The 25,336-nt window shown below is 51.8% G+C and overlaps 1 protein-coding gene across 10 annotated transcripts in view; it reads left to right on the top strand.

Moving 5' to 3' along the window:
- Positions 1–25,336, top strand: part of MYO9B (myosin IXB) — a 111,731-nt gene that overhangs the window by 690 nt on the left and 85,705 nt on the right. For all 10 annotated transcript variants that reach the window (XM_047776679.1, XM_047776674.1, XM_047776678.1 and 7 more), the window contains exon 2: positions 19,723–20,630. In XM_047776679.1, the coding sequence (XP_047632635.1) occupies positions 19,779–20,630 (852 nt within the window). In that variant the 5' untranslated portion in view covers positions 19,723–19,778. The remainder of the gene's footprint in view (positions 1–19,722; positions 20,631–25,336) is intronic.

Below are 25,336 nucleotides of genomic sequence, written 5' to 3'. Positions count from 1 at the left end.
AGAGGAGAAATGGGGGAGGGGAGGAGAGGCAGAAGCGGGGGTAGAAGTCAAGGCAAGAAAGAGCTGAGGTCCGGTCCAGGGAGCGCCTGGGGAGGAGGGGAGGAAGGAAAAGACTAAAGGAAATGAAAGGACTAAAGTGGCCCGGTTCCGATGTTGGGGTGCAGCCCATGGAGATTCGAGGGCCTTCCTGTCCCCCTCTTGATTCATCTTATTCCTGACTTTGCCCCCAACTGCTGGGTGAGCCAGGCTAGTCCCAGCGCCTTCTGGGTGGTATTCAGGACTTGAAAACCCAACACTCTCCTCCTAAGACAGGGCTGGCCAGAGCCCGAGGGTTCTAGAAAGCAAGGAAGGTGCTATTGGGCCCGCTATGGGACCGGAACTGGGTTTCAGCGGGGAGGGGGGTGGGTGTGCACAGAACCCGCATGTGCTAAGCTGTCACCACCTCCTCCGAGTTGCATCCTTGGACTTAAATGGGTAAAACGACATACAGGAAATCTGTCCCCCAGCGGCTCTGAGCTTGCTCAGCCTGGGAGAGGCACAGCAGCCAGCAGGCGCCCTATAGGCCAGAGGTCTTTAAGGGAAAGCCTCTCCTGTACCTCTTTGTCTGAGGTGGGAGCTGGTGGGAAGATTGTGCCTTACACTTGGTGGGTACCCGCTCCTTTCTTCCTGAGGTATATTCTGGTCTTGGAGTCTCCAGACTCTTTAGGCATCCAGGAGCAGTGGGAGGTGACATGGGCAGCCAGAAAGTTGTGTCCGATATGCCTGGGTCTGGTGGGGGCCTTGCACTAAATAGTTTTGATCAGCATTAATTTCCTAACCCTGTGAATCCTTGTCTGGGATCTGCAAGAAGGGCCAAGGAGCCTGGGTTTTTAACACATTCGGGACATGAATCTGGATAGCTTCAGATTCTGAATGTAAAGAGGGCCACAGAAAGATAACCACCCCTTTCACTTCCAGAATGTTCTGGCCCTTATGGAACCTTCCATAAGCGAGGCTCCCAGCCTCACTTGGCCAGAACCCATGATTAGAGCCCCAGCCGTGCCTCCTGCAGGTTTTGAGTATGGGCTTGCCTTGGCCAGGACTCTCCCCCGCTCCCCCCTCCCCTCCCCAAACCAGACCAGAATCTTCTGGTTCCACAGCCCTGTAGTCGTTTCCTCCTTGCACCAGGAGCATAGCCAGGCAGGCTCTCATGGAGGGTCCTGTGTTGGCGGTCCTAACTTTGGTCAAGTCTCTTTGTTTCTTGCAAAACAAACAGATTGGCCTAATCATTGTTTCTCAACTCTGAAACCCAACCTCGGCATCTCCAGCACACAGCCCCCTCTAATTTTATACAGTCCCCAACAGGGGAATCCCCACTGCAGTGATTTCCCCCTTTTGTTCAGCTTTCCATCCTACAGTTTATATCTGAAAACAGTTATCTTACTGCTCCTTTATCTTCCATATAGAAAATCAGCAGTGCCAAAATGTGCTTTTACACATCATACCTGTTTCCAAAGTTTCCGCTATGTCCTTCTGATTGGAAATCCCTGGGTAAGATCCTCTCTCAGGTCCAGGCCTGTGACTCAGAGAAGCAGGTGGGGACTTGGGATTCTCCCCTTTCTGTTTCACTGAGGGACCCATTTTCATTCCTCAAAGGGGCTTGTTAACTTAATGCTTCCCTTTCCTTATTTCTCTGAAGTCATGTGTCTCGGGTGGGCCTGGAGTTCTGTTAAGTGAGGGATGATTGTGCCAAGCTCTGCGGGCTGGGTCCCAGGGACAGAGATGAGCCCTTGTACCTAGAGGAGGGACATTCTAGTGGGCCACTCCCCCACAGGAATAATGGAGTTCAGAGTAGTTGGTTATTGCACCAACAGGTGACAAGAAGTTGTGGGAACAGAATCAGGAACAACCAGTGCAAGCCTTGGGGCATGGGGGATTCTGACAACTTTCCTTAGAAGGAGTGGCTGGCCCCAAGCCAAGTCTTGAAGGATATGGAGATGTTAAGCCAAGCCCAAAGAGGGAGCCACGTAAGCACATCCCTGCACAGCTCTTTTATTGAGCATCTTCTGCGATAGACGCTTTTATACCCAACTCTTTTATTTTGCCAACCAGCAGACAGCAAGGGGATCCTGGTCCCTGTTTGTTCAATATGGAAACTGAGGTTCAGCCAGGTAATGACATCAGAGATGGCTCCTCATGCTTTCTAGAAACATGAAGGATCATTAATGACTTCAAACTCTAGAGAAGATTGCTAGAGCAGTAGTTTCTCAACTACAGCACTGCTAATATCTGGCACTGGGTCATACTTTACTGTGGGGGCTGCCCTGTACACTATGGGATGTTGAGCAGCATCCCTGGCCCTCACACACGAGATGCCAGTGGTACACACTCACCTCACTTTGTGATAACCAGAAGTGTCTCTAGATGTGGCTGTGTGTCCCCTGGGGGACAGGAACCACTGCTCCGTAGTAAAATCTGATTCCTGCCCCAGACCCACCATTGCGTCAGTGGGTCTTTAGTATTTGTTGGGTTCCTGGTGAATTGCTGCCAAGGGCAGGCGTGGGGAAAAGAGGCCAGCAATTGAATTCTGCCATCTGTGAGGTTCTGAATCTAGAGTCCTGATTAAAAAAAAAGAAAAAAAAAAGGATGCACCATGAGGAATGGATCAGGGTGTGGGGGAAGTTAGGCAGTGCGCCCCAAGAATGTTCAGCAGAGGAGGAACAGGAGGTGAGCTGGGGCCGGCCTCACTCTCTGGCACAGCAGATGCTATTGTCTTTCTCTTCTTTGTCTTCCAACTGACCTGGATTTCTGTAGGAACCGTCCTTGTCTTAGAACAAATTGTTGCTTTTTGTCCAAGATTAGAAGTATTACGTTTTCTTCTCAAAGAGGTAGCTCCAGATCACTGTGGCTCTTGAGTCCCCATTATCTTCTCCCCATTTTCTCTCTTTGGCTCCAGATGTCGGTCCATCCTCAAGCACAGACGGCCTAACTTTTGCTCTTTGCCTAGTCCCCTCTGCTTGATCCCCAACCATGACTTTGCCACTTTCACTCCAGGGGAGCAAACGACACATTCTGGGGCTGGCCGACCCCTTCCTGGATGCTGCCCTCCCCCTGAGTCCCCATCCACCAGCCTTTTGTGCACCCAGCATCCCAGCCAACTGTGCCAGGCAGCCCCTGCTCGGCCTCCCTACCGAGCAAGACAGGCCCTTCTCTCTGCCCTCATCCCGGAGACGGAGGAACAGAACAAAGGGCTCTGTCTGAGCACTGCCGGGGCCCCCAACGAGTGAGCCTACTGCTGGCTGCGGGGCAGAGCCCATCACTTCGCCTCTTGTCTTTCTCCATTTGAGCCCAGAAAGGGCCTTGGAGATTAGGCACGTCTCAGAAACATAGCCGATGAGTTTGGGTTCTACTCATTTCCTCGTTGAGACTCTTGAGCCCAAGCCCGATGATAAATAAAGTAGTGATTCAAGGGTTCAGCCTGTGGCTTAGTCGGAGCAGTGAATATTAGTCGGAGCAGTGAATAAGCCGTCCTGGTCTGACTCATTCGTTTACATCCCAGCTCTGCCCTGTTTCTCCGAATTGTGTGTGCTCGAGGGAAGCCAGCTCCAAGCGTTTCATGACTGTCACTGCCAGGCGTGTGAGTTCCCTGGGGCCACCGTGGCAAAGTAGCCCACAGGCTGGGTGGCTTAAGCAACAGAAATATATTGTCTCCTGGATCCCAGCCTTGGGGGGGGGGGGGCAAAGTCCAAATCAAGGTGTGGGCAGAATCGGATCCTTCCAAGGTCCACGAGGGTAGCATGCATTCAGGCCTCCCTCCTTGGCTTGTTGTCGGCGGCTTCTCCCTGAGTCTTCACCTCATCTCGCTTCTGTGCAGGTCCGTGTCCAGTTGACCCCCTTGGATCAGGACCCACCCTAATGACCTCATTTTAACTGAGCCACATCTTTGAAGGCCCTGTCTCCAAATACGGTCACATTCTGAGATCCTGGGTAGTAGGACTTCAGTTGGGTGGGGGTGGGGGTGGGGACCACCACTCAGGCCATAACACTGGGTAAGAGACAGCTTTCATTTTTATTTCATAAGGGAATTGGGGATAAATAATTGTGCCAGTAGAGAATAAGCCCGTTTTGTTTTGTCTCATTCGTTTAAATAAACATCTTAGGGGAGATGCGCAGGTTTGGCCACATCAACTTTGGAAGTGCCCTCTTAGGGAATTTCCTAGATCTTGAACATGTCCTTATACGTGGGGTGACTATAGAGAGGCAAGAACAAGACTCGGGGCGGGGGGGGGCGGGGAGCAGATCTTGGGGGACTTGACAAGGAGTGTATTTAGAGCCAGGCCTGGAAGGCAGTGTATACCCGCCTGGGGCCAGCCAAGGTTTATAATTGAGGCATACAAGGGGTCCCTTTCCTCGGTATTGCCTGGGTCAGGAGGAGGTGGTCCAAAAACAACTCCTTTCATGGAACAAAGTGACTTCGTGACCAGCTGCTGCCACAGGTGATCAGACAAAAAGAAGTTTCTGAAAGAGCTGAAAGTCATTCTGAAAAAAGTGTTAACAAAGCCAGGTACAGATTTGGCTCTCAGGGATACTGAGGAAGTGGCAGCAGCCCTCGTCTCTCTGCCCAGAGCACAGACACCCAGCCAGCAGTCATGCCCACGGAAGTCAGATTACCAGCACGGTGAGGCCTGCGAGGTGCCCAAGGCCAGGAGAGCTTCTCATGGGAGCCTGGGTCTGGCTTGAGCTGGCTGATGGAGGAGGACAGAGAGAGCTTGAGAGCACTGACGAGGTGGTCTCCCCCAGGACCTCTGCCACTACTTCCTCTCAAATGAAATCGGGACAGCATTAGCATCAGGACCACCCCCAGGGCTTTGGGGGTATCTTCCGGCTCATCTCAGAGCCTCTCCATCCCATTCTAGGGCAGAGAGAACCTGGGATGCTGAGGGGAGACTTTGAGATTTTGATTCTCAGGGACACACCCGGGGTTTTCATTTCCTGGAGAGTGTGCCAGGGTCTGAGGCCACTACTCAGGAAGATCCCTGGGGTCCTCAGCTGACCCATGGAAATGCTGTTATTGGAATGGGTGCCACAGAGAAAGTGTAAGAGCCTAGCCCAGCCTGTAGACCCTTAGAGAACTGGTCCCTTTCCTCCTGGCGGTCCCTGGATGAAGATGGAGAAGCTGAGGGACAGGTGTCTAGAGTGGATAAAGTGGCCTGACCAGGTGGTTCTAGGCCTCAGCAGCTGGTGCAGTCACCTCACAGGACCAGCTCCTCTCTTACTCCTTTGTAAATATTGTATAGTCAGGTGAACATGGGCTCAGAATCATGCTAACACCTTGTGTGCCTGTGAGCCCTTGGGGAGACCCTAAAGTATGCAAACATCGTTTTTCTTACTGATTTAAAGAATGATTTCTCAGCCTTGGCATTGGTAGCGTCTGGAGCTGGATCATGCTCTGTGGTGGGGGCCTTCCTACCCATTGGAAGCTGAGCAGCATTCCAGGCTTCCACCCCCCAGATTCCAGTAGCAGCCATCTCCCCAGTTACGACAGCCAAAAACATCTCCAGACACTGCCAGGTAGCCCCTGGGTGAAGAGTCGAGTCCAGTCCCCTGTGATAGTCCCCAGAGCCCTACCTGGGGTCCACGAGAATCTGAGTTGCCTTTAAAAGCAATGTAGGAGTTCCTTTTGTGGTTCAGCAAGTTAAGAACCCAACATAGTATCCGTGAAGATGTGGGTTCAATCCCTGGCCTTGCTCAGTGAGTTAAGGATCCAGCATTGCCACAGCTGCAGCGTAGGTTGCAGATGCAGCTCAGATCCAGAGTTGCCATGGCTGTGGTGTAGGCCAACAGCTGCAGCTCCGACTTGACTCCTGACCCAGGAACTTCCATATGCCTCGGGTGTGGCCATAAAAAGAAAAGAAATAATTGAAAGCAATGTAATGTTCCCTTATACTCTGGGAGCTACCTGGCCTTGTCTCAAGCCAGGGCTTTTGTGTGTTGTCACCGCGGCTCTGCCTGTATTAGGTTCTCAAGGTAGCTTTCCACTGGAGCATGATGGAAAGGTGAGTTGTATGATTGGAGTGAGGGCTCCCAAAGGGTTCTCTGCCCATCCACACCTATTTCCCAGGCAGCCTTCCATGTCTTTATAAGCCTTGCTGGTCGACCAGAAAGAACCTGGAGCCCAGCCCCACAAAGGGCTTTGTAGGTCTGCCTTCCCCTTGTAATCAGAACCCTTGTGTCCCATGGGTCTGACCCAAGCCACCATCATTCCCCCTGATACCCACACTTGCAGAAGCCGATGACTGCCTCCCTCCCCCAACCCCAGTCTGCCTGGCACTCTAGGCCTGGCTGATCCCTTCCTGATGTCACTCACGTCTGGATACTCCCTGCCTCCAACCAGCCAGACTTGCTCCCCATCAGACTTGCATGAAAATCCAGACTCCTTCCCACGTTCGCAAGGCCCTGCGGGATCTGACCTTCCTGACCTCGGCCCCTCCCCCTCCAGCCTCGGCCCTGCTGGCCACACTAGTCCCCTTGTTCTGAGGCCAGCCCTGGCTGCCCCTGCCCTTGGCACTCACCGCCCTCGCTTGGGCTGCCATCGCCAAGTGCAGCGCATCCGCCCCCTTTTCACTGCACAGGCCTCAGCAACTCATTCCTCTGAGCGCTTCTCTGCCTCCTGGTTAGTCCAAAATGACCACCCGCTCTGGTCAGTTTCTTCCCTATGGCAGCACCACTGACATCCGGGGCCAGATCATTCTCTGTCATGGGGACTGTCCTGCGCCTTGTAGGGTATTGAGCAGCATCCCTGGCCTCCGCCCACCAGATGCCAGAAGTACCTCCCCTCCCCACAGTGGTGACAACCAAAAATGTCTCCAGCCATTGCCAAGTGTCCCCAGGGGGGGCAGGCAGAATGACCTCCAGGGTTGAAAGCTGCTGCTCTGACGCACTGCAGCACTCTTGCTATTGGAAATGCCCCATCACTGGTGGGTTGATTTGTCAAGTTCCCTGAAAGCCAGACACCACCAGGGTCTCACTCTCGCTTTTGCCGGCTGCCAGCCCCCGGGGTGGAAGTGGAGAAGCATTAGTTGACTGTATGGATGTTGAAAGAAGACAGCCTTGTTGGAGATGTCACCGCAGACCCCAGAGAGAAGCTCAGCTCAGGGAGATGGATTGGTCCTGGCTGCCCCAGCATATCCTTGTCAAAGGGCCTTTCCCCAGGGCTTAGACTGGTTGGGCCAGACTGGAAGGCCTAGGGGGACAAATTAAGGAAGAAAAGGACAGTCTTGAGAAGGAGTTTGGGAGGGGCTTCTCCAGGGATATTTAAATAAAGAAGAAAAGAAGTGGTGGCCCTCCCCGAAGGTGGCTTCACTGGGAGCACCCAGTATGTTCTGCATCAGACACCTGGACTCGTGTTCTGGGGCTGCTGTAAACTGGTACCAGAAACTGAGTGGCTTAAGCAGTAGCAATTGACTCCCTCGCAGTTCCCCAATGGCTCAGGAAATTAAGGGTCCGGCGTCATTGCTGTGGCTCTGGCTACTGCTGTGGCACAGGTTCAGTCCCTGGCCCCAGAACCAATGCATGCTGAGAGCGTGGCCAAAATGAAAAAAGAAAAGGAAAAAAAATTAGTTCCTTTGCAGTTCTGGAGGCCAGAAGTCCAAACCCTAGGCATCAGCAGTGCCGTGACTCTCTCTAAAGGCTCCAGGGGTGAAGGGGTCTTTCCTTGTCTCTCCTAGCTTCTGAGGGCCCCCAGGAGTTCCCTAAGTTTTCCTCCAGCCCTGAGCTGCTGAGGCTTCTTTCGTAGCCGTTTCTCAGTGTGCTCCTCTTTCCCGTAACTTAGCGTGATGGTTTCTTCTTTTAAAAAACTCCCAACGGGAGTTCCTGTTGTGGCTCAGTGGTTAACGAATCCGCTAGGAACCGTGAGGTTTCAGATTCGATCCCTGGCCTCGCTCAGTGGGTTAAGGATCTGGTGTTGCCGTGAGCTGTGGTATAGGTCGAAAACATGGCTCAGATCTGACATTGCTGTGAGCTGTGGTTGCAGAGTCAGCTCGGATCCCTCATTGCTGTGGCTCTGGTGTAGGCCGGTGGCTACAGCTCTGGTTAGACCCCTAGCCTGGGAACCTCTATATGCCGTGAGTGCTGCCCTAGAAAAGACAAAAAGAAAGAAAAAAAGCCTCCCAACAGCATCATGCGTGGAAGGGTGGAAATGCACTGACTCCTAAATGGTGTTTCCTAACTAATTTCTGCTGCAACGCCAGCCTTCTCCTTTTAGCTTGAGGATGATTTCATCCGATAAACATGTGGCTTCAAATTATGGCCTTATATAAACGAAGCAGCTATGCTACACTTTCTGGAGGCCCCCGGCCGCCTTATTTTCCGATCAATTCCGAATTGTTCCCTAAGCTAATAGGCAGAACCTGGCTTTTTCGTGCTGGAGGTCTTGGCCAGGCCTTGGGAGTGGCTTATTCACTTTTATCCACTCGCCCCCAGCACTGAATTTTTGGTGGCCTCCCCCTCTTCCCCACACCTTCTTTCTCTGAGAGCAAGAGAGAAAGGCCCTGAATCAAGGTTCATGTCTCAGAGGGCGGCAAGGATACCAGTGTGGTGTTTGCAAAAAGTCTTTTAATTTTTCACTGTTCAGATTTTTCATTGGGAATTCTTTTCATTGTGCACAGAAGATTGGCTGTTAGTAACATGGAGTAAATTCACAGTGATGTGCAACCACCACCTCTGTCTAGTTCTGAAACATTTCCAGTACCCCAGAAGGAGACCCTGTGTCCATAAGCTATCACTCCCTACCCCCTCACCCAGCTCCTGCAGCCACTCATCTGCTTTTTGTCTCTGTGGATTTGCCTGCCTCCGGACCTTTTATATCAATGGGATCATACTTCATGTATGGCTTCTGTAACTCAGCATGATGTTTTGGAGGTTTGTCCACATTGTAGCATGTGTCAGGGCCTCACACTTTTTTATGACTGAGTAATATTCCACCATGTAGATGGATCACATGTTATTTATCTACTCATCCTTTTTTTTTTTTTTTTTTTGTATAGCCACACCTGTGGCACATGGAAGTTCCTGGGCCAGGGGTAGAATCAGAGCTGCAGCTGCCAGCCTACACCACAGCTACAGCAATGCCAGATCCGAGCTGCATCTGCAGCATACGCCACAGCTTGCAGCAAGGGGGGCGATCCTAACCCACTGAGCAAGGCCAGGGACTGAACCCGTATCCTCATAGGTACTAGTTGGGTTCTTAACCTCTGAGCCACAGTGGGAACTCCTATCTACTTATCCCTTGATGAGCGTTTTGTTTCCACCATTTTGGCCCTTTCATTCAGGAATTTTATAGTCTGCCAGTTTGATTTCCGTTTAGTGACAAGGGCATAGTTCTCCTGTGAACTCTGGGTAGACAGATTCTCTTGGTTTAGGGATGGGTTTTGCTTCCTGTTCACAGTGTGCGTGCTTCCCTGAGCATTAGTCAGAAGGCAGAACAGGCATTTAACTTCAGGGCATTTGGAGAGGCGGCTTGGCTCCAGCACAGACACGCAGGTTTTCAGTACCTGCTGCCGCCAAGACAGGGCTACAGCCAGCAATTGCCGTTTTGCAGAGCTGTTCCCCCCCGCCCCACCGCCCCATCACCCCACCCTGGGGACCCAGGGCCCCGGTTCCTCAGCCCCAGACCTGCTTCCCTTCATTCCAGGCCTAGTTTGGGGATTCTTGGGGTGCAGGTTTCACATCCACTTGTGGCAGGGACCTTAAGCCACAGCGTGACTGACTTCCAGGCCTCAGGTTCTGTTAGGATTCTGTGAGAAAGGCGTGCTTGGAAAGCCAGAGAAAACAGCTGAGCCCCTCCAAAAGAAATGTCACTCTTTAAGGTCATCCCTTAAGCTGTGGTAATCACAGCAGCATGGCACCGCATAGGTGTCAGCAGCGAAGAGGCAGACCCGTGTGTGTGTGTGTGTGTGTGTGTGTGTGTGTGTGTGTGTGTGTGTGTGTGTGTGTGTGTGTGTGTGATGTAATGGATGATTTTTAACAAAGGAGGCTCCCTGGTCTGGGCAGAGATGGAGACTTTAATAAGAAACATTATGAGGAGTTCCCATTGTGGCTCAGTAGGTTAAGAACTGGACTAATGTCTGAGGATGTGGGTTCGATCCCAGGCCTCGCTCAGTGGGCTAAGGATCTGACATTCCCTCCAGCTGCAGTGTAGGTAACAGCTGCAGCTCAGATCCACGTTGCTGCAGCTGCAGTGTAGGCCAGCAGCTGCAGCTCCAATTTGACCCCTAGCCTAGGAACTTCCATATGTCACTGTGAAGCCATAAAAAGCAAAAAAATAAAAAACATGGAGTTCCCGCTATTGGGCAGCAGTTAATGAACCCAACTCAGATCCATGAGGATGCAGGTTCAATCCCTGGCCACACCCAGTAGGTCAAGGATCTGGCGTTGCCATGAGCTATGGTGTAGGACACAGACATGGCTAGGATCCTGCGTTGCTGTGGCTGTGGTGTAGGCGGGCAGCTGTAGCTCAGATTCAACCCCTAGCCTGGGAACTTCCATATGCCAAGAGTGCAGCCCTAAAAAGCAAAAATAAATAAATAAATAATTTTTAAAAACTACAAACACAGGAGTGTCCGTTGTGGCTCAGCAGGTTAAGAACCCAACATAGTGTCTGTGAGGATGCAGGTTTGATTCCAGGCCTCGCTTAGGGTGTTAAGGACCCAATGTTGCCTCAAGCTATGGCGTAGGTGGAAGATGCGGCTCGGATCTGGTGTTGGTGTGGCTGTGGCACAGGCTGGCAGCTGCAGCTCTTATTCAACCTATAGGCCACAGGTGTAGCGGTTGACAAAAAATTACAAACAAAAAACCATTAAAACAATTGATTCACTCTTTGGAGACCATCTGGATCATCTTCTCTGTTTTTTGGCTGCACTTGCGGCCTGTGGAAGTTCCCTGCGAAGGACTGAACCCACAACAGCCATAGCCTGAGCCACAGCTGTGACAATCCTGGATCCTTAACCCACTAAGCCACTAGGAAACTCCTAGATCCTCCTTTCACTTTCCACACTGTACTGGGTCGACAAGTGTCCCTTGAAGTTCATGTCTGCTCAGAACTTTAGAGTGTGACCTTGATTGGAAGTAAGGTCTTTGCAGATGTGATTAAAGGTCTCAAAGCGACTTCATCCTGAATCCAATAACTGGTGTCTTTATATGAGGAAGAGAGGACACAGAGACAGTGAACGCTACCGTGTGCTGTTGGGAAATGAAATCAGAGGGGTGTACATCTACGAGCCAAGGAGCAGTGAGGGTCCCCCGAAGCTGGAGAGGCACGGGACCCTGTCTCCCTCCGAGCCTCCGAAGGGAGCCATCCTCACCCCCACCTTGAGTTTGCATTCATCCCGAAACCCGAGACAGTGTATTTCTCTTGTTTTAAGCCACCTGGTTTGTGGTACTTTGTTAGAGCAGCCCTAGCAAACTCTTACCCCCCCCCCCCGCCCCTGCCAGTATAACTTCCAGATGGATAAAGGCTTAAATGTAAGAAGTCCAGGGAGGGAGAGGAATGCAGAGGTGATTCCATGTTCATCAGATCTGGGAGAGGAGTGGGCGGCAGACATCATGAAATGACCCACAGATCCAGCTGCTGGGGAATACAGTATTTGTATCCAAAAACACCATACTTAGAAGTAAACTGGGGAGTTCCCCTTGTGGAGCTGTGGAAACAATCCGACTAAGAACCATGCGGGTTTGATCCCTGCCCTCGCTCAGTGGGTTAAGGATCCAGTGTTGCCGTGAGCTGTGGAATAGGTCACAGATGCGGCTCACATCCCATGTTTATGTGGCTCTGGCGTAGGCTGGCGGCTACAGCTCCAGTTCTACCCCTAGCCTGGGAACCTTTATATGCCGCGGGTGTGACCCTAAAAGGACAAAAGACAAAAGACAAAAAAAAGTAAAAATTTAAAAAAAAGGTAAACTGGTTTGAATTAGGTTCATCAAACGATGCCAAGAGCATCCTATACAAAGAGCTCCTCCAAAACAATAAATTAGGTAGGCATGGTTCAGTGGGGCGGTGGGGGAATGCAACCAACATGAACAACTTCCAGAAACAGAAAAATGGTTACTGAATCCACTTAATTCTCAAAAAAAACTCAGCCTGACCGTCAGAGGATTAAAAGTGACAAAGTGCTCTTTCAGGCCCACTGATGGCCATGGATTGAGAAAACAGTTAACTCTTAGCGCCAGCGAGGATGCTTGGAGGTGGCACCTCTCAGGCTGCTCCAGGCAGGATCTCTCCCTTGGGTGGACCTCTCTGGAAGTCATTTTTGCAGAACAGGTCGGGGGCCTTTGTAGTAAGGATGTAGAGGGGATCGGGTCAGCCCCAGGGCTTAGGTTAAAATGGTGCCACCAGAGTTTCCACTGTGGTGCAATGGAATCAGCGGCGTCTTGGGAGTGCTCAGATGCTGGTTCAGTCCCTGGCCCGCCACAGTGGCTTAAGGATCTGGCGTTGCCACAGCTGCAGCTTAGGTCAAGACTACTGCTCAGATCTGACCCCTGGCCCACAGCTCCATGTACTGCGAGGCAGCCAAAAATGGAAAAAAAAGAAAACAGTGCCTCCCCGTAGAATGAGGCAACTCTGAGTCTAAGAGGGTACATCTGTATTGGGAGCAGAACTGCCTTTGGTGGGGGGCTTCGAGGGGCGTACCAACCTGAGGGTGAGGACAAGGGACAAGGATGGCACCAGAAGGAGGCAGCAGGGTGGGGCCAGTTCCCGTCTGAGTTGCAGGGGCAGTGTCTCTTGGAGATGAAGCCCAAGCTGAAGGAACCAGACTTCCCACTGAGAGTTGGGGGCTTTGGGCAACTTCTTTGCGACTGGGCTGGAGGGACCCTGCGAGGTCTGGCCTGCGAGCCTGGGCCTGGCTGGGTGGGAGCAGCCAGAATGCGTCTGAGAACCGCTTCCTGCAGCAGCAGATCTACCAAAGCGGGGCTGTGCTGTATGGGGCTTGAGGGCCAGGGGCTTGGGGCTGGTCACGGGGGTGCCCCTGGGGGCTCTGTGCTGGGACACCCACATCTAGACCGATGCTTCCAGGTACTCTCCTGCAGTGACCCAGAGGATGGAGGCGGGGGGCCCTTGGGGGCCCTCCTGACCTCCCGATGAGAAGAGAAGGCTGTTCCGGGGACAGCAGACAGGATGTGGTCAGTGGGAGGAGCAAGGGACAAACACCCTGGGTGTTGAGGGGTGGAGGTGGGGTGAGCGTCCATGAACATGAACTTGGCCCCTGAGGGGGCACAACAGAATGGATGTTGGTTCTAGGTGCAAAGCCTGGGGATCAGGGCAGGAGAGGGTCCCCTACACAGTGGCAGGTCCGGATGACCCCAGGGTCCCAGGGCTGCAGAGTAAGTAAGCAGGACCTAGAGAGGCCGCTGACCAGCAGGTCTGACTGGCAGGAGTCTGATGGCACCTTTGGGGTGGGTAACAGTGGTTTCTGTGGCATGGGAGTGGGGGTGTGGGCCGAGGGGCATGTGGGAGCAGGAAGGGCTGGCTCCAGGCTACAGGGAAGCAGGGAAGGACCTCTACCCTAGGCTGGAGAAGGATTTGCAGGTGTCTCTGGTTTTAAGACACATGAGCTGTTTTAATAGGAGGGTCCTCCCGCTGGGAAGCTGAGAAAGGGAGCTGCTCTGGGAGGAAAGTGTAGGCTCCCTGCAGAGCTGGCCCAGGAGAGGCTGGCTGGGTGGGGAGGTCCAGGATGGAGGAGTTTCCAGGTACAGGTGTGGTGGGCCTGAGTGGGCTACGATGGCTGGGGGGGCAACTGCTATAGGGCAGGTCAGCTGGTCCCTGTGGGGACTCCTGCAAGGGCCTTTGGCTGGTATCTGCCCTGCTCCGCGCCTTCTCTTTGGCTAACCACCCCCTCTACAGCCCCAGTGGTCAGGGTGGTCAGCAGACGCCTTGAGCAAGCCTTATCTACTTCCTCCTGGCCTGGGGGTGGGGTGTGCCTTGACTGGACCTGTGACTGCCCCCATGGCCCCCAGTCTCTGAGCATGGGGTCTCCTGCTACCCCCACCAAGGAACCCAGAGCTGTCAAAGTCCCCTCTGTGGCCGTGCAAGTGCCTCTTGATCAGCTGGCCCTGGAGGATGTTGGAGGGCACAGAGCCTCAGCCTATCTAAGCGTCAGCAAGACCTTCCTCAAAGCAGGTGACAGAGGCCCTGGGAGCAGGAGCAAGGTCATAGGATTGAATCCTGATGGCCTCTCAGCTCGGTGTCTGCTGGGAGAATGCAGGCACATCCATGGGGTCTTTCGGCCACCTACCTCCAGGCAGCTTCAGTGTGAGACCAACTAAAGCCCCCAGTCCTTGAGCTGGATTGCGCCCCCAAAAGTTGTGGTGCATGTTAGCTGTGTCGTATGTGACACAGAGGGATGGGCTCTGCATGAAGCCCTGGGTCTGTATAAGTGCGTGTATGCACATGTCTGTGCTGTGTATATTTGTATGAACATGAAGTCCGTGTGCGTGTGTCCCTGTGTGTATGTGCGGGAGCATGCACGTGTGTGAGTGTGGGTGTGTTCATATGAGACTCATCGTTTCCTGTAGGGCTGTCAGGTGTGTGGCACCACCTGGCACCTCTGAGCATAGACACACATGCTCACAGATTCCCAGCTGTCTCCCTGCGGTGGCGCCTGTGAAACTTGGTGATCGGGCTTGAGGATTGGACATTTTGAAAAGAAAACAAGAAGTTTTATAAAATTGCACATACTTTCGTAATCCACGTACTTTTTTGGCAGGAGAGCTGCACCTGGGGCATGTGGAAGTTCCCAGGCTAGGCGTCAAATCGGAGCTACAGCTGCCGGCCCACACCACAGCCACAGCAACATGAGATCCAAGCCACGTCTGCAACCTACACCACAGCTCACGGCAATTCCAGATCCTTAACCCACTGAGCAAGGCCAGGGATCAAACCCACATCCTCATGGATCCTAGTCGGGTTCATTAACCACTGAGCCATGAAGGGAACTTCTAATCCACAAACTTTTTTAAAAATGGCTTTATTGGGTGTAACTGGTACACTATAAAGGACACTTATTTGAAGTGTGTGGTTGGATGAGTTGTGACACATGCCAACACCCACGAACCGACGCAGGAGATCCCATTGTGGCTCTGCAATAACAAACCCAGCTAGTATCCATGAGGACACAGGTTTGATCCCTGGCCTCGCTCAGTGGGTTAAGGATCCAGTGTTGCTATGAGCTGTGGCATGGGTCAAAGACTCCACTTGGATCCTGCATTGCTGTGGCTGTGGTGTAGGTCGGCAGCTACAGTTCTGATTTGTCCCCTAGCCTGGGAACCTCCACCTGCCACAGGTGCGGCCTTGAAAAGCAAAAAAAAAAAAAAAAAAAAAAAAAAAAAAAAAGATAGCATATCACCCGAAAATTCTCCCCAGCTCCTTTGTCCTCCCTCCCACCCTGTTCCCTTCACCTAAACAGCCAAGGATCAGCTTTCTGTCTATAGATTCATTTGAATTTTGTTTGTTTATCTATTCTTTATATATTTTCTATCTGCTAATCCCAAACCCCCAATCCATCCCTCTCCACCACCCTCTCCCCCCTTTGCAACCACAGGTTTGTTCTCCTTGTCCCTGCATCTCTTTGTTTTGTAGATAGGTTCATTTGTGTCATATTTTAGATTCCACATGTGTGTGATATCATATGAATTTTCTAGAAAGGTACATGCAGGAGTTCCCATCGTGGCTCAGTGGTTAATGAATCCAACTAGGAACCATGAAGTTGTGGGTTCGATCCCTGGCCTTGCTCAGTGGGTTAAGGATCTGGCCTTGCTGTGAGCTGTGGTGTAGGTTGCAGATGTGGCTCGGATCCTGCGTTGCTGTGGCTCTGGCGTAGGCCAATGGCAACAGCTCCGATTTGACCCCTAGCCTGGGAACCTCCATATGCCACGGGAACAGCCCGAGAAATGGCAGAAAGACAAAAAAAAATTTAAAAAAAGAAATGGGGGAGTTCCCATCATGGCGCAGTGGTTAACGAATCCGACTAGGAACCATGAGGTTGCGGGTTTGGTCCCTGCCCTTGCTCAGTGGGTTAACGATCCGGCGTTGCCATGAGCTGTGGTGTAGGTTGCAGACGCGGCTCGGATCCCACGTTGCTGTGGCTCTGGCATAGGCTGGTGGCTACAGCTCCGATTCGACCCCTAGCCTGGGAACCTCCATATGGAGTGGCCCAAGAAATAGCAAAAAAACAAAAAAAAAAAAAAAGAAAGAAATGTACATGCAGCTGACCCTTGAACAACCTGGGGGGTTAAAGATACCAACCCTCATATACACATCAAAAATCCCATGCGCAGCTTTACAGTCAGCCCTCCTTATCTATGGCTCTTCATCCTGGGATTCAGCCAACCATAGATCATGTCGTACTATAATACATATTAGGGAAAGAAATCCAAGTATATGCGGATTCATTGAGTTCAAACCCACTTCGTTCAAGGGTAAGCTCTCTGTGGAATCATATGATATGTATGTGTTTTATTAAATTTTTTTATTGAGGTGAAATTTGTATATCATTAAATTAAGCATCTAAAGTGATAGTTCAGTGGCCTTTAGAGCATGCATGATGTTGGCAATCATCACCTCTCTTTAGCCCTAGAACATTTCCATCACCCCAAAAGGAAACCATGTGTCCATTAGCAGTCACTCCCCATCACCCAACCTCTTCACACACACACACTCCTAGCCCCTGGCCACCACTAGTCTACTTTCTATTTCTATGGATTTGCCTGTTCTGAACATTTTGTATCAGTGGGTTCATACAACATGTGACCTTTGCTATCTGGCTTCTTTCATTCAGCTTAATGTTTTCAGGGTTCATCCACACTGTAGCATAAATCAGGGCTTCCTGTTTTTTATGGCTGAGTAATATTCCATTGTATGGATGGACCACACTCTGTTCATCTATTCATGAAATTTGTCTTTTTTCTACCTTCTTGGCAAATGTGAGTAGAGTTGCTATTGAACCTGTGTGTACAAATATCTGTTTGAATCCCTGTCCTTAAGTCTTTTGAGTCCATGCTGAGGAGTGGAATTGCTGGGTCTTTTTCGTCTTCCATCTTTCACTCAGCACACAGATTCTGAGGTTGTTCCATGTTATTCCATACTGTTGTGAGGATCCAAGGCTGGTCCCTTCTCCCAACTGAGTAGTGTTCCATTGTGTGGCCAGTTTGCTCAACCGTTCAGTTCATGTTTCTGGTCTGGGGCTTTTACAAACAATGCCACCAAGAACATTCGTTTACAGTCTCCGTATGAACATCTGCTTCATTTCTCTTAAGTAATTCCTAGGAGTGGAACTTCTGGGTCACATGCTAGGCATATAATTAACTTTTTAAAGAAACTGCTCAAGTGTTTCCAGAGCAGATGAGCCCCATTGTTTATAATACAGTTTTTCTGCAGGATATTGTAGCTTTTGGAATAAGGACACTTAACAATGTTTACATTGACTTATCTGCTAATTCTCTGTGGATGAACTGATCCCAAGGAGATGCTCAGAGTTGGACACGAAGATGTGTGTTCAAAAACTCAGAAGTCGTGTTCCAAAGTGTATTTCGTGACACAGAGGAATGTTTGCATGTACCAACATATTGCATTAAGAGCAATTCAGGTTTTATGAAAACATGTGACATCTGGAGTCCGTTGTGGTTAGCGGGTTAAGAACCCAGCATGGTGTCCATGAGATGCAGCTTCAACCCCTAACCCCTCAGTGGGTTAAGGATCTGGCGTTGCCACAAGCTGCCGTGTAGGTCGCAGACGTGGCTCAGATCTGGCATTGCTGTGTCCATGGTGTAGGCTGACAGCTGCAGCTCCAGTTCAACCCCTGGGAACTTCCATATGCTGAAGGAGCAGCCATAAAAAGAAAAAAAAAAAAAGGAATAATCAAACAAATAATATATATGTAATTTATTTATATATATAAAACATCTATTAATCTAAAAGGAAATATACCAAAGTTACTTAATAATTTAGGGGAAAGTTTAAAAAATTAATACTCATTTCCCCCAACCTTCCTACCTGTTGTCACTACCTACCTACCTGTTTATAGCAGCTTTGTAATGTCTGATCTTGTTCAACCCCACCCATCCCCTGCCCGCCCGCGCCCCCCCAACATGTTGCGGGACTCAGTTTCCCAGAGGCCAGATCATCTCAGCCTCATGCTGAGTCGTGCTTCTATCCAGAGCAGAGGTCGGTATGCCATTTCTATAAGGACTGGAAAATAAGTATGTTCACCTTTCCAGGACATAAGGTTACTGCCTCTGTCACGACTGTCCAGTTATGCTGATGTAACAAAGACAGCCGTGGACAGTATGTATGTGGACGGGCACTGCTTTGTTGCAGTGAAACTTTTTACAAAAGCAGGTGGTGGACCTAACCACACTCCTCTCCCTCCTTTTGCCTTCCTGTCGAACAAACTCCTCTTCATCCTTCAGAACCCCTCTTAGATGTTGCCACTCCCCTAAAGCCTTCTCCAGCTCTCAGGGACAGTAGCTTCTCACGCTCATGATTGATATTTTCTCACATTTGTTTGCATATCAGCTTCTCTCTCTGGGCTTTGAGCCAAGGTCTGGTTCATCTTTGTATCTTTAGCCACACTTGGGTGGCACACAGTGCATTTCTGTCTCTTGTTTCAAGACACAGAATGAGCTATTGCCAACTCATTGGCAATATTTGCTGCCTTTTCTCTCTTTCCCAAAATGACTTCAGGAGCAAATGCATTTTTTTTTCCCCCTCAAATACATTTTCTCTGCTGGAGTCCTTTTAGGTTTACAGAAAAACTGCAGGGACCAAACAGGGAGTCCCCCCATACCCTTCACCCATATTCCCCGAATGTGAACATCTTACATTATCAGGGCGCATTTGTTCAACCAAGAAATTGACACCGAGGCACTGCTCTCAACCAACCACCTGACGTTATTCAGATGTCACCAGGTCTTTCATATGTGTCCTCTCTCTGGTCCGGGACCCCCTGTAGAAAATCCTTTTGCATTAAGTTGTCACATCTCCCCAGTCTCCTCCACCTGGGATGGACTCTCGGTCTTTCCTTGTCGCTCATGACCTTCATGGTCTTGGGGAGGCCTGGTCGGGAGTCCCACAGGATGCCCCAGATCTGGGTCTGTCTGACGTTCTTATTGTGATTAAAATGAGGTTGTGGGTTCTAGAAGCAAGTGCACTCTGAGCAGTTCTTGAGTGAGTTTTGGAGGTTGTCTCTGACTTTGTTCTTCTTGGTGGAGGTCCCTGAGTTTGGGGGCAGGCTCGGACCTGCTCATTCCAACACACCCCTCACTGCCCCTTGTATATCTGAGGGACATAACCAAGGTCCATGGGGCCGAGTGTTTGTCCACCTGGGAGCTGCCAGGGGAGGTTTTGTCAGAGAGGAGAAGCCAGGCAGGGCTGAGCTGAGAGATAGTCATGGCCATTGGACTTGAGAGTTGAGAGGCTGACTCTGGGTGGGGAGGGATAGGGCCTGGGCTGGAACAAACTCCAAGAGAAGGGTTTGATCTTGTGGGGAGGGGCCCCTATATCACTCTGCAAGAGCCACAGACCTTAGGTCAGGGCTTAAGGACAGACAAGGCTCTTCTGCCCTTCTGGCTCTTTGCAAGAGCCCATCGATTCAGGCTGTGTGTCTGAGGCTGTCTGTCCAGTGGTGGGTGTCCGTGTCCCCCCACCTAGCCCTACCCTCTATCCCTCTAACCGTGCCACCCCCTCCCTTCCAGCTCCAGGACGTGCGCCCCGAGCCCGGGAGGCATGCTGAGGCCAGGCCGCCGGCAGGATGAGTGTGAACGAGGCGGGCAGCTCCAGCCGCCGGGGGCAGGCGGCCTACCACCTGCACATCTACCCGCGGCTGGCCACCAGCGAGAGCCAGGCCCCGTGCCAGGCCTCATGCCGCGTGACGGCCACCAAGGACAGCACCACGTCCGACGTCATCCAGGACGCCATTGCCAGTCTGCAGCTGGATGGCAGCAAGCGCTACGTGCTAGTGGAGGTCAAGGAGACAGGCGGGGAGGAGTGGGTGCTGGATGCCAACGACTCGCCTGTGCACCGCGTGCTGCTATGGCCACGGCGGGCACAGGACGAGCACCCCCAGGAGGACGGCTACTACTTCCTGCTGCAGGAGCGCGACGTGGATGGGACCATCAAGTATGTGCACATGCAGCTGGTGTCCCAGGCCACGGCCGCCCGGCGCCTGGTGGAACGTGGCCTTCTGCCCCGGCCACAGGCGGACTTTGACGACCTGTGCAACCTCCCCGAGCTGACAGAGGAGAACCTCCTGAAGAACCTCAAGCATCGTTTCCTGCAGCAGAAGATCTACACATATGCCGGGAGCATCCTCGTGGCCGTCAACCCCTTCAAGTTCCTCCCCATCTACAACCCCAAGTACGTAAAGATGTACGAGAACCAGCAGCTGGGCAAGCTGGAGCCGCACGTGTTCGCACTGGCCGACGTCGCCTACTATGCCATGCTCCGGAAGCATGTCAACCAGTGCATCGTCATCTCGGGCGAGAGCGGCTCGGGCAAGACCCAGAGCACCAACTTCCTGATCCACTGCCTCACCGCCCTGAGCCAGAAGGGCTACGCCAGCGGCGTTGAGAGGACCATCCTCGGTGCTGGTCCCGTGCTGGAGGTGAGCAGGGCCGGTTGGTGGGAGGAGAATGAACGCATGGGTTTGATTACTGTTCAGCCACGGGGAGGTGATGGCCTTTGGCCATAAAGAAGACAGTTATGTAAAGTCACAGCAGGTGAAAGATCCAAGGTTGTCGTTGCAGAGGCTCGGGCCTCTGCTGTGGTGCAGCTTCAGTCCCTGGCCTGGGAACTTCCACACGCCAAGAGTGCAGCCAAAAAAAGAAGACAGTTGTATGCAGTGTTCCCTAGCAACAGGAGGCTCAGCGTGCCGTGAAGGGCCTTGCAGGGAGGCACCAGGTCTTGTCAAGAAGCAGCGGGAGCCAGGGGAAGGTGTGGGCAGGAATCTGTCTTGGTTTTCATGGGAAAGGTCTGGTGAGGCAGGGTAAATGGATTTAGGATTGGCTAGTTGGATAATTTCAGAATTTGGGGGCATAGGGGCTCCCTTGATTGTCTGGTACTTGGCCCTGGGGTGATCAGGGCGGAGAGAGAGTGGCCCTAAGTACGAGAATGTAATAACAAAGGGAGGGGGTATAGCCTCTGTAATGGTTGGTTTGTATTTGGAAGGTGTGCTGATAGGAGCACATGCAGCTGGTGTCCCAGGCCACAGGATTGAAGCTGCTCTGTCTAGGAATTAGCCAGCCCTGGCAGGGGCAGCGCCTGCTGGGTCAGCCAGGCCCCAGATGTCAAAGCATCAGAATATAGAAAATAACAAGCCTTGATTAAAGTACTCTTGAACTCTGGAGGGGCACCAGTGTGCAGTTGGACTCTGGCGTGTCCAAACTGAATAGCTCGTGGTGGGGTGTTTCTGGTGGGGCAGGGCTGGGGCAGCAGCAGAGATGGGGGGCAGTGCGCTGTGGGATTGAAGGAAGCCAGCAAAGTGTAGTGCAGGCCTGGGGGCTGGGGGTAGTCTAGAGGAGGGGCCACCTGACAGCACAAGGGGAGGAAATGCCCCAGCCTCCTGCTCCCTCTCCCATGTCCCCTTTGGCCAGATCCCACAGGAGTCATGGATGTGTCACTGTGGGTGAGCCTTCTGGACATGGAGGCAGTAGAAGTGACCGCAGTGGCCCTCACTCTCAGAGTCTTAGAACAAGATGCATCAGAACATAGCTTAACCATTGTCACCTGGTAAGGGCTGGGGCCACATATTCCCCAGGGGTCTGCACCTCTGGGTTTGGCCAGAGCTTGCTTGCTTTCTGTTTTTAATAAGATTCAACAATGATTAGATTTTAAATAAGTAACTTAATCTTAACTTGTTAAGCTTTATTAAATATAAAGACAAATAATTCGGTTTCTTAGAGAGCAGCTTTAGGCTTCATAGAAATACTCAGCAGATGTAAAAAGAATGTGTGTGTGTGTGTGTGTGTGTGTGTGTGTGTGTAACTGAATCACTGTGCTGTACACCTGAAATTGATATAACATTGTAAATCAATTATACTTCAATTAAAAAACAAATATTGGGAGTTCTCCTTGTCACTCAGTGGGTTAAGAACCCATCTAGTCTCTGTGAGGTTGTGGGTTCCATCCCTGGCCTCGCTCAGTGGGTTAAGGATCCAGCATTGCCATGAACTGTGGTATAGGTTGCAGATGCAGCTCAGATCCCACATGGCTATGGCTGTGGCGTAGGCCAGCGGCTGCAGCTCCGATTCAATGCCAAGCCTGGGAACTTCCATATGCCACACGCGGGTGCAGCCCTAAAGAGACCAAAAAAAAAAAAAATACTGAGCAGATAGTACAAAAAGTTCCCATATTCTCCCTCCACCCTCCTCCCCGCAGTTTCCTGCATCATTAACGTATGGTATTAGTCTGGTGTATTTGTTAACGATGGATGAGCCAATATTGACACATTATTATTAATTAAATTCCAAGGTTTGCATTAGGGTTTACTGCTGAGTGCTGCGGGTTTGGACGAACGCGCAATGTCACGTATTCCCCATGAGTATCATACAGAATAGGTCCGCTGCGCTCAAAATCCCCCAAGCTCTGCCTCTTCATCCCTCCCTCCCTCCAGCGGCTGGAAACCACCAATCCTTTTACTGTCTCCATAGTTTTCCCTTTTCCAGAACACCGGATAGCTGGAATCATCCCATCTGTCGCCTTTTCAGACCAGCTTCTTTCACATAGTAACATGCACTGAAGGTTCCTCCATGTCTTTTCTCAGCAATGTCTTCATGTTGCTGAGTAATACCCCCTGGGTGTGCTGCAGTCTCTCCATCTGCAGAACCCCAGACCCTCTATCTGAGGAATGGGGAGCAGGGTTCAGACCCATTCCCCCCCACCCCACCCCACCCTCGCCTTGGAGGGTTGACCTTCGGCTTCTTAGCATTTTATCCACCATGAGGGCCTAATGCAGTGGCCTCAGAGGGCTGCTGTGTAAATTCACTGAATCCCACCTAGGTTGCTCTGCCTGCTGAATACATTTCAGTTCCTCTTCCTCTCTGATGATATCTTGAGATCATCAGCAAGAAGTTAGCTGGGGAGTTCCCATTCATGGCTCAGCAGTTAACAAAGCTAACTAGGATCCATGAGAATGAAGGTTCGATCCTTGGCCTCACGCAGGGGATCCTGCGTTGTGGCTGTGGCGTAGGTTGGCAGCTACAGCTCTTATTCGACTCCTAGCCTGGGAACCTCCATATGTGGCAGGTACGGCCCTAAAAAAAAAAAAACCATGTTAGCTGGGGCTGTACAGCATGGCCCCATGCCAACACACATGGCCTGTTTTTGCCCTCTCCTATACATGTAACGTAAAGATTCATTGTTCTTTTTTGCACAAACATTTTAAAAACTACTGAGTGATCTGGCCACACAGCAGATGTTTTTCCCTTTGACACAGTGTCCCCTGTGTTGGTTTCTTCCTCTGATGTACTTGTGCATTCATTCTGCAAATATTCCACATTCAGGCAACGTTCTAGGCACTGGGCTCTGCCATGGCCAAAATCGACACAAAGGCCCGCCCACAGGGAGCTGCCGCCCAGGGACAAGGAGGCAGACAGAGAGACAAACAGCTGGCCTTGCATGCGCGCTTAGAGCCGATAAGGAAAGTGAGCAGGCCTGAGAAAGAAGGGGTGAGAGGGCAGGCAGCTCGAAGGTGATGCTGAGCCAGGCCTGGAAGGGGGTGGGGTGAGCGACTCAGGGTCTGGGAGAAAGACTCGGCCAGTACAGAGGCCGGAAGGCTAGACTGTGCTTGGTGTGTTGGAGGAAAGTCAGAGGCCCTGGAGCACACAGGAAGGGGCCATAGTGGGCTGAGCAAGGGGCAGGGCACTGTGTTGGACATTCAGCCTAAGATAAAACGGTGCAGGCTGTCAATAACTTTAGAAATCGGGAACATGGGAGTTCTCTGGCAGCCTAGCAGTTAAGGACTCGGTATTGTCGCTGCTGCAGCTCAGGTTATTACTGTGGCTTGGGTTCGATCTCTGGCCCAGGAACTTCCACATGCTGCAGGTGCAGCCAAAAAAAGAAAAAAAGAAAAGAAATTGGGGAGGCGAACAAGAGGGCAGACCCAGCGTTTATGGACAGGGGTGTTTTGCCAAGTGGGCCATTCACCCCTCACAGAAGCAGGCAGGCAGGGCGCATGTGCCCACACTTGAAGAGGGCACCGAGCCCCAAGGCCTTAAAGCAGCAGAGTGAGGAGGCAGGATTGGCACCATGGCACTCCTTCCTTTTCTAGCTGCAGACCACCAAGAGCACCCAGATGAGGTTCCTGGGGCTGCCGTAACAAAGCACCACAGACTGGGTGGCATCAAAGAGAGGGACCTACTCCCTCTCACAGTTCTGGAGCCCTGGAGTCTGAAATCCAGGTGTTGGCCGGACCATGGTCCCTCTGAAGGCCCTAGGAGGCTTCCTGGCCTCTTCCTGCCTCTGGGGGCTCCATGCGGTCCTGGGCTTGTGGTTACATCACTCCCATCCCCATCTCTGTCATCACCTTGCCTTCTCTTCTTATAAAGACACTAGTCTTTGGGTTTGGGGCCCGCCCGAATCCAGGATGACCTCATCCTAGCTAATTACGTCAGCAAAGACCTATTTCCTAATAAGGCCACGTTCACGAGTTTCAGCATCAGGCACAGGCCTCCGGGGGACACAAGTCCGCCCACAGCAGCCCCCACTGAGTGACAGCTGGCGGTATCTGGTACCTTCTTCCCCAAGGGCTGCCACCGGTGATCCTGGGGGCCTGTCATTCCTCCTCCCTGGTAGTTGCCCCAGAGGGATTCTGGCGCATTCTGCAAGGGCTGTTAGTCACCCCCATGGCAGGGTGTCTGCACCCAGTGAGTCAGATGCCTCTGACCTCACCCGGCTGCCTCCTCGCGCCTCAAGTGTGAGCCGGCAAGGCCGAATTTCCCCAGGGGTTAGGAGCTGCTGGAGGGCGGTGCCCATGCCAGCTTCCAAAACAGGCTTGAGCCAAATCCACCTCATGGCTGTGAATGTGCTTCCTGAGGCGACCATTTGGAGAGGGAGAAGGTTGTTTTAGCTTAGAGCCGGGCCTGGCAGCCAGAGTACTGCTGACGTCTGGGGCAGGTCATTCTCTGTGTTGTGAGGGCCGTCCTGTGCACCACGGGGTGTTGAGAAGCACTCTGGCCTCCACCCACCTGATGCCAGTAGCGTCCCCTCCCTCCAAGCGGTAACAACCAAAAAATGTCCCCAGACATCACCAAGTGTCCCCTGGGAGCAGAATCTACCCCCTGGGTGAGAACAGCTGCCTTAGACAGTTTGTGA

The sequence above is a fragment of the Phacochoerus africanus genome, chromosome 4 (genome assembly GCF_016906955.1).
Source record: "Phacochoerus africanus isolate WHEZ1 chromosome 4, ROS_Pafr_v1, whole genome shotgun sequence".
Classification (NCBI taxonomy): domain Eukaryota; kingdom Metazoa; phylum Chordata; class Mammalia; order Artiodactyla; family Suidae; genus Phacochoerus; species Phacochoerus africanus.
This window is presented reverse-complemented; position numbering and strand designations above follow the sequence as displayed.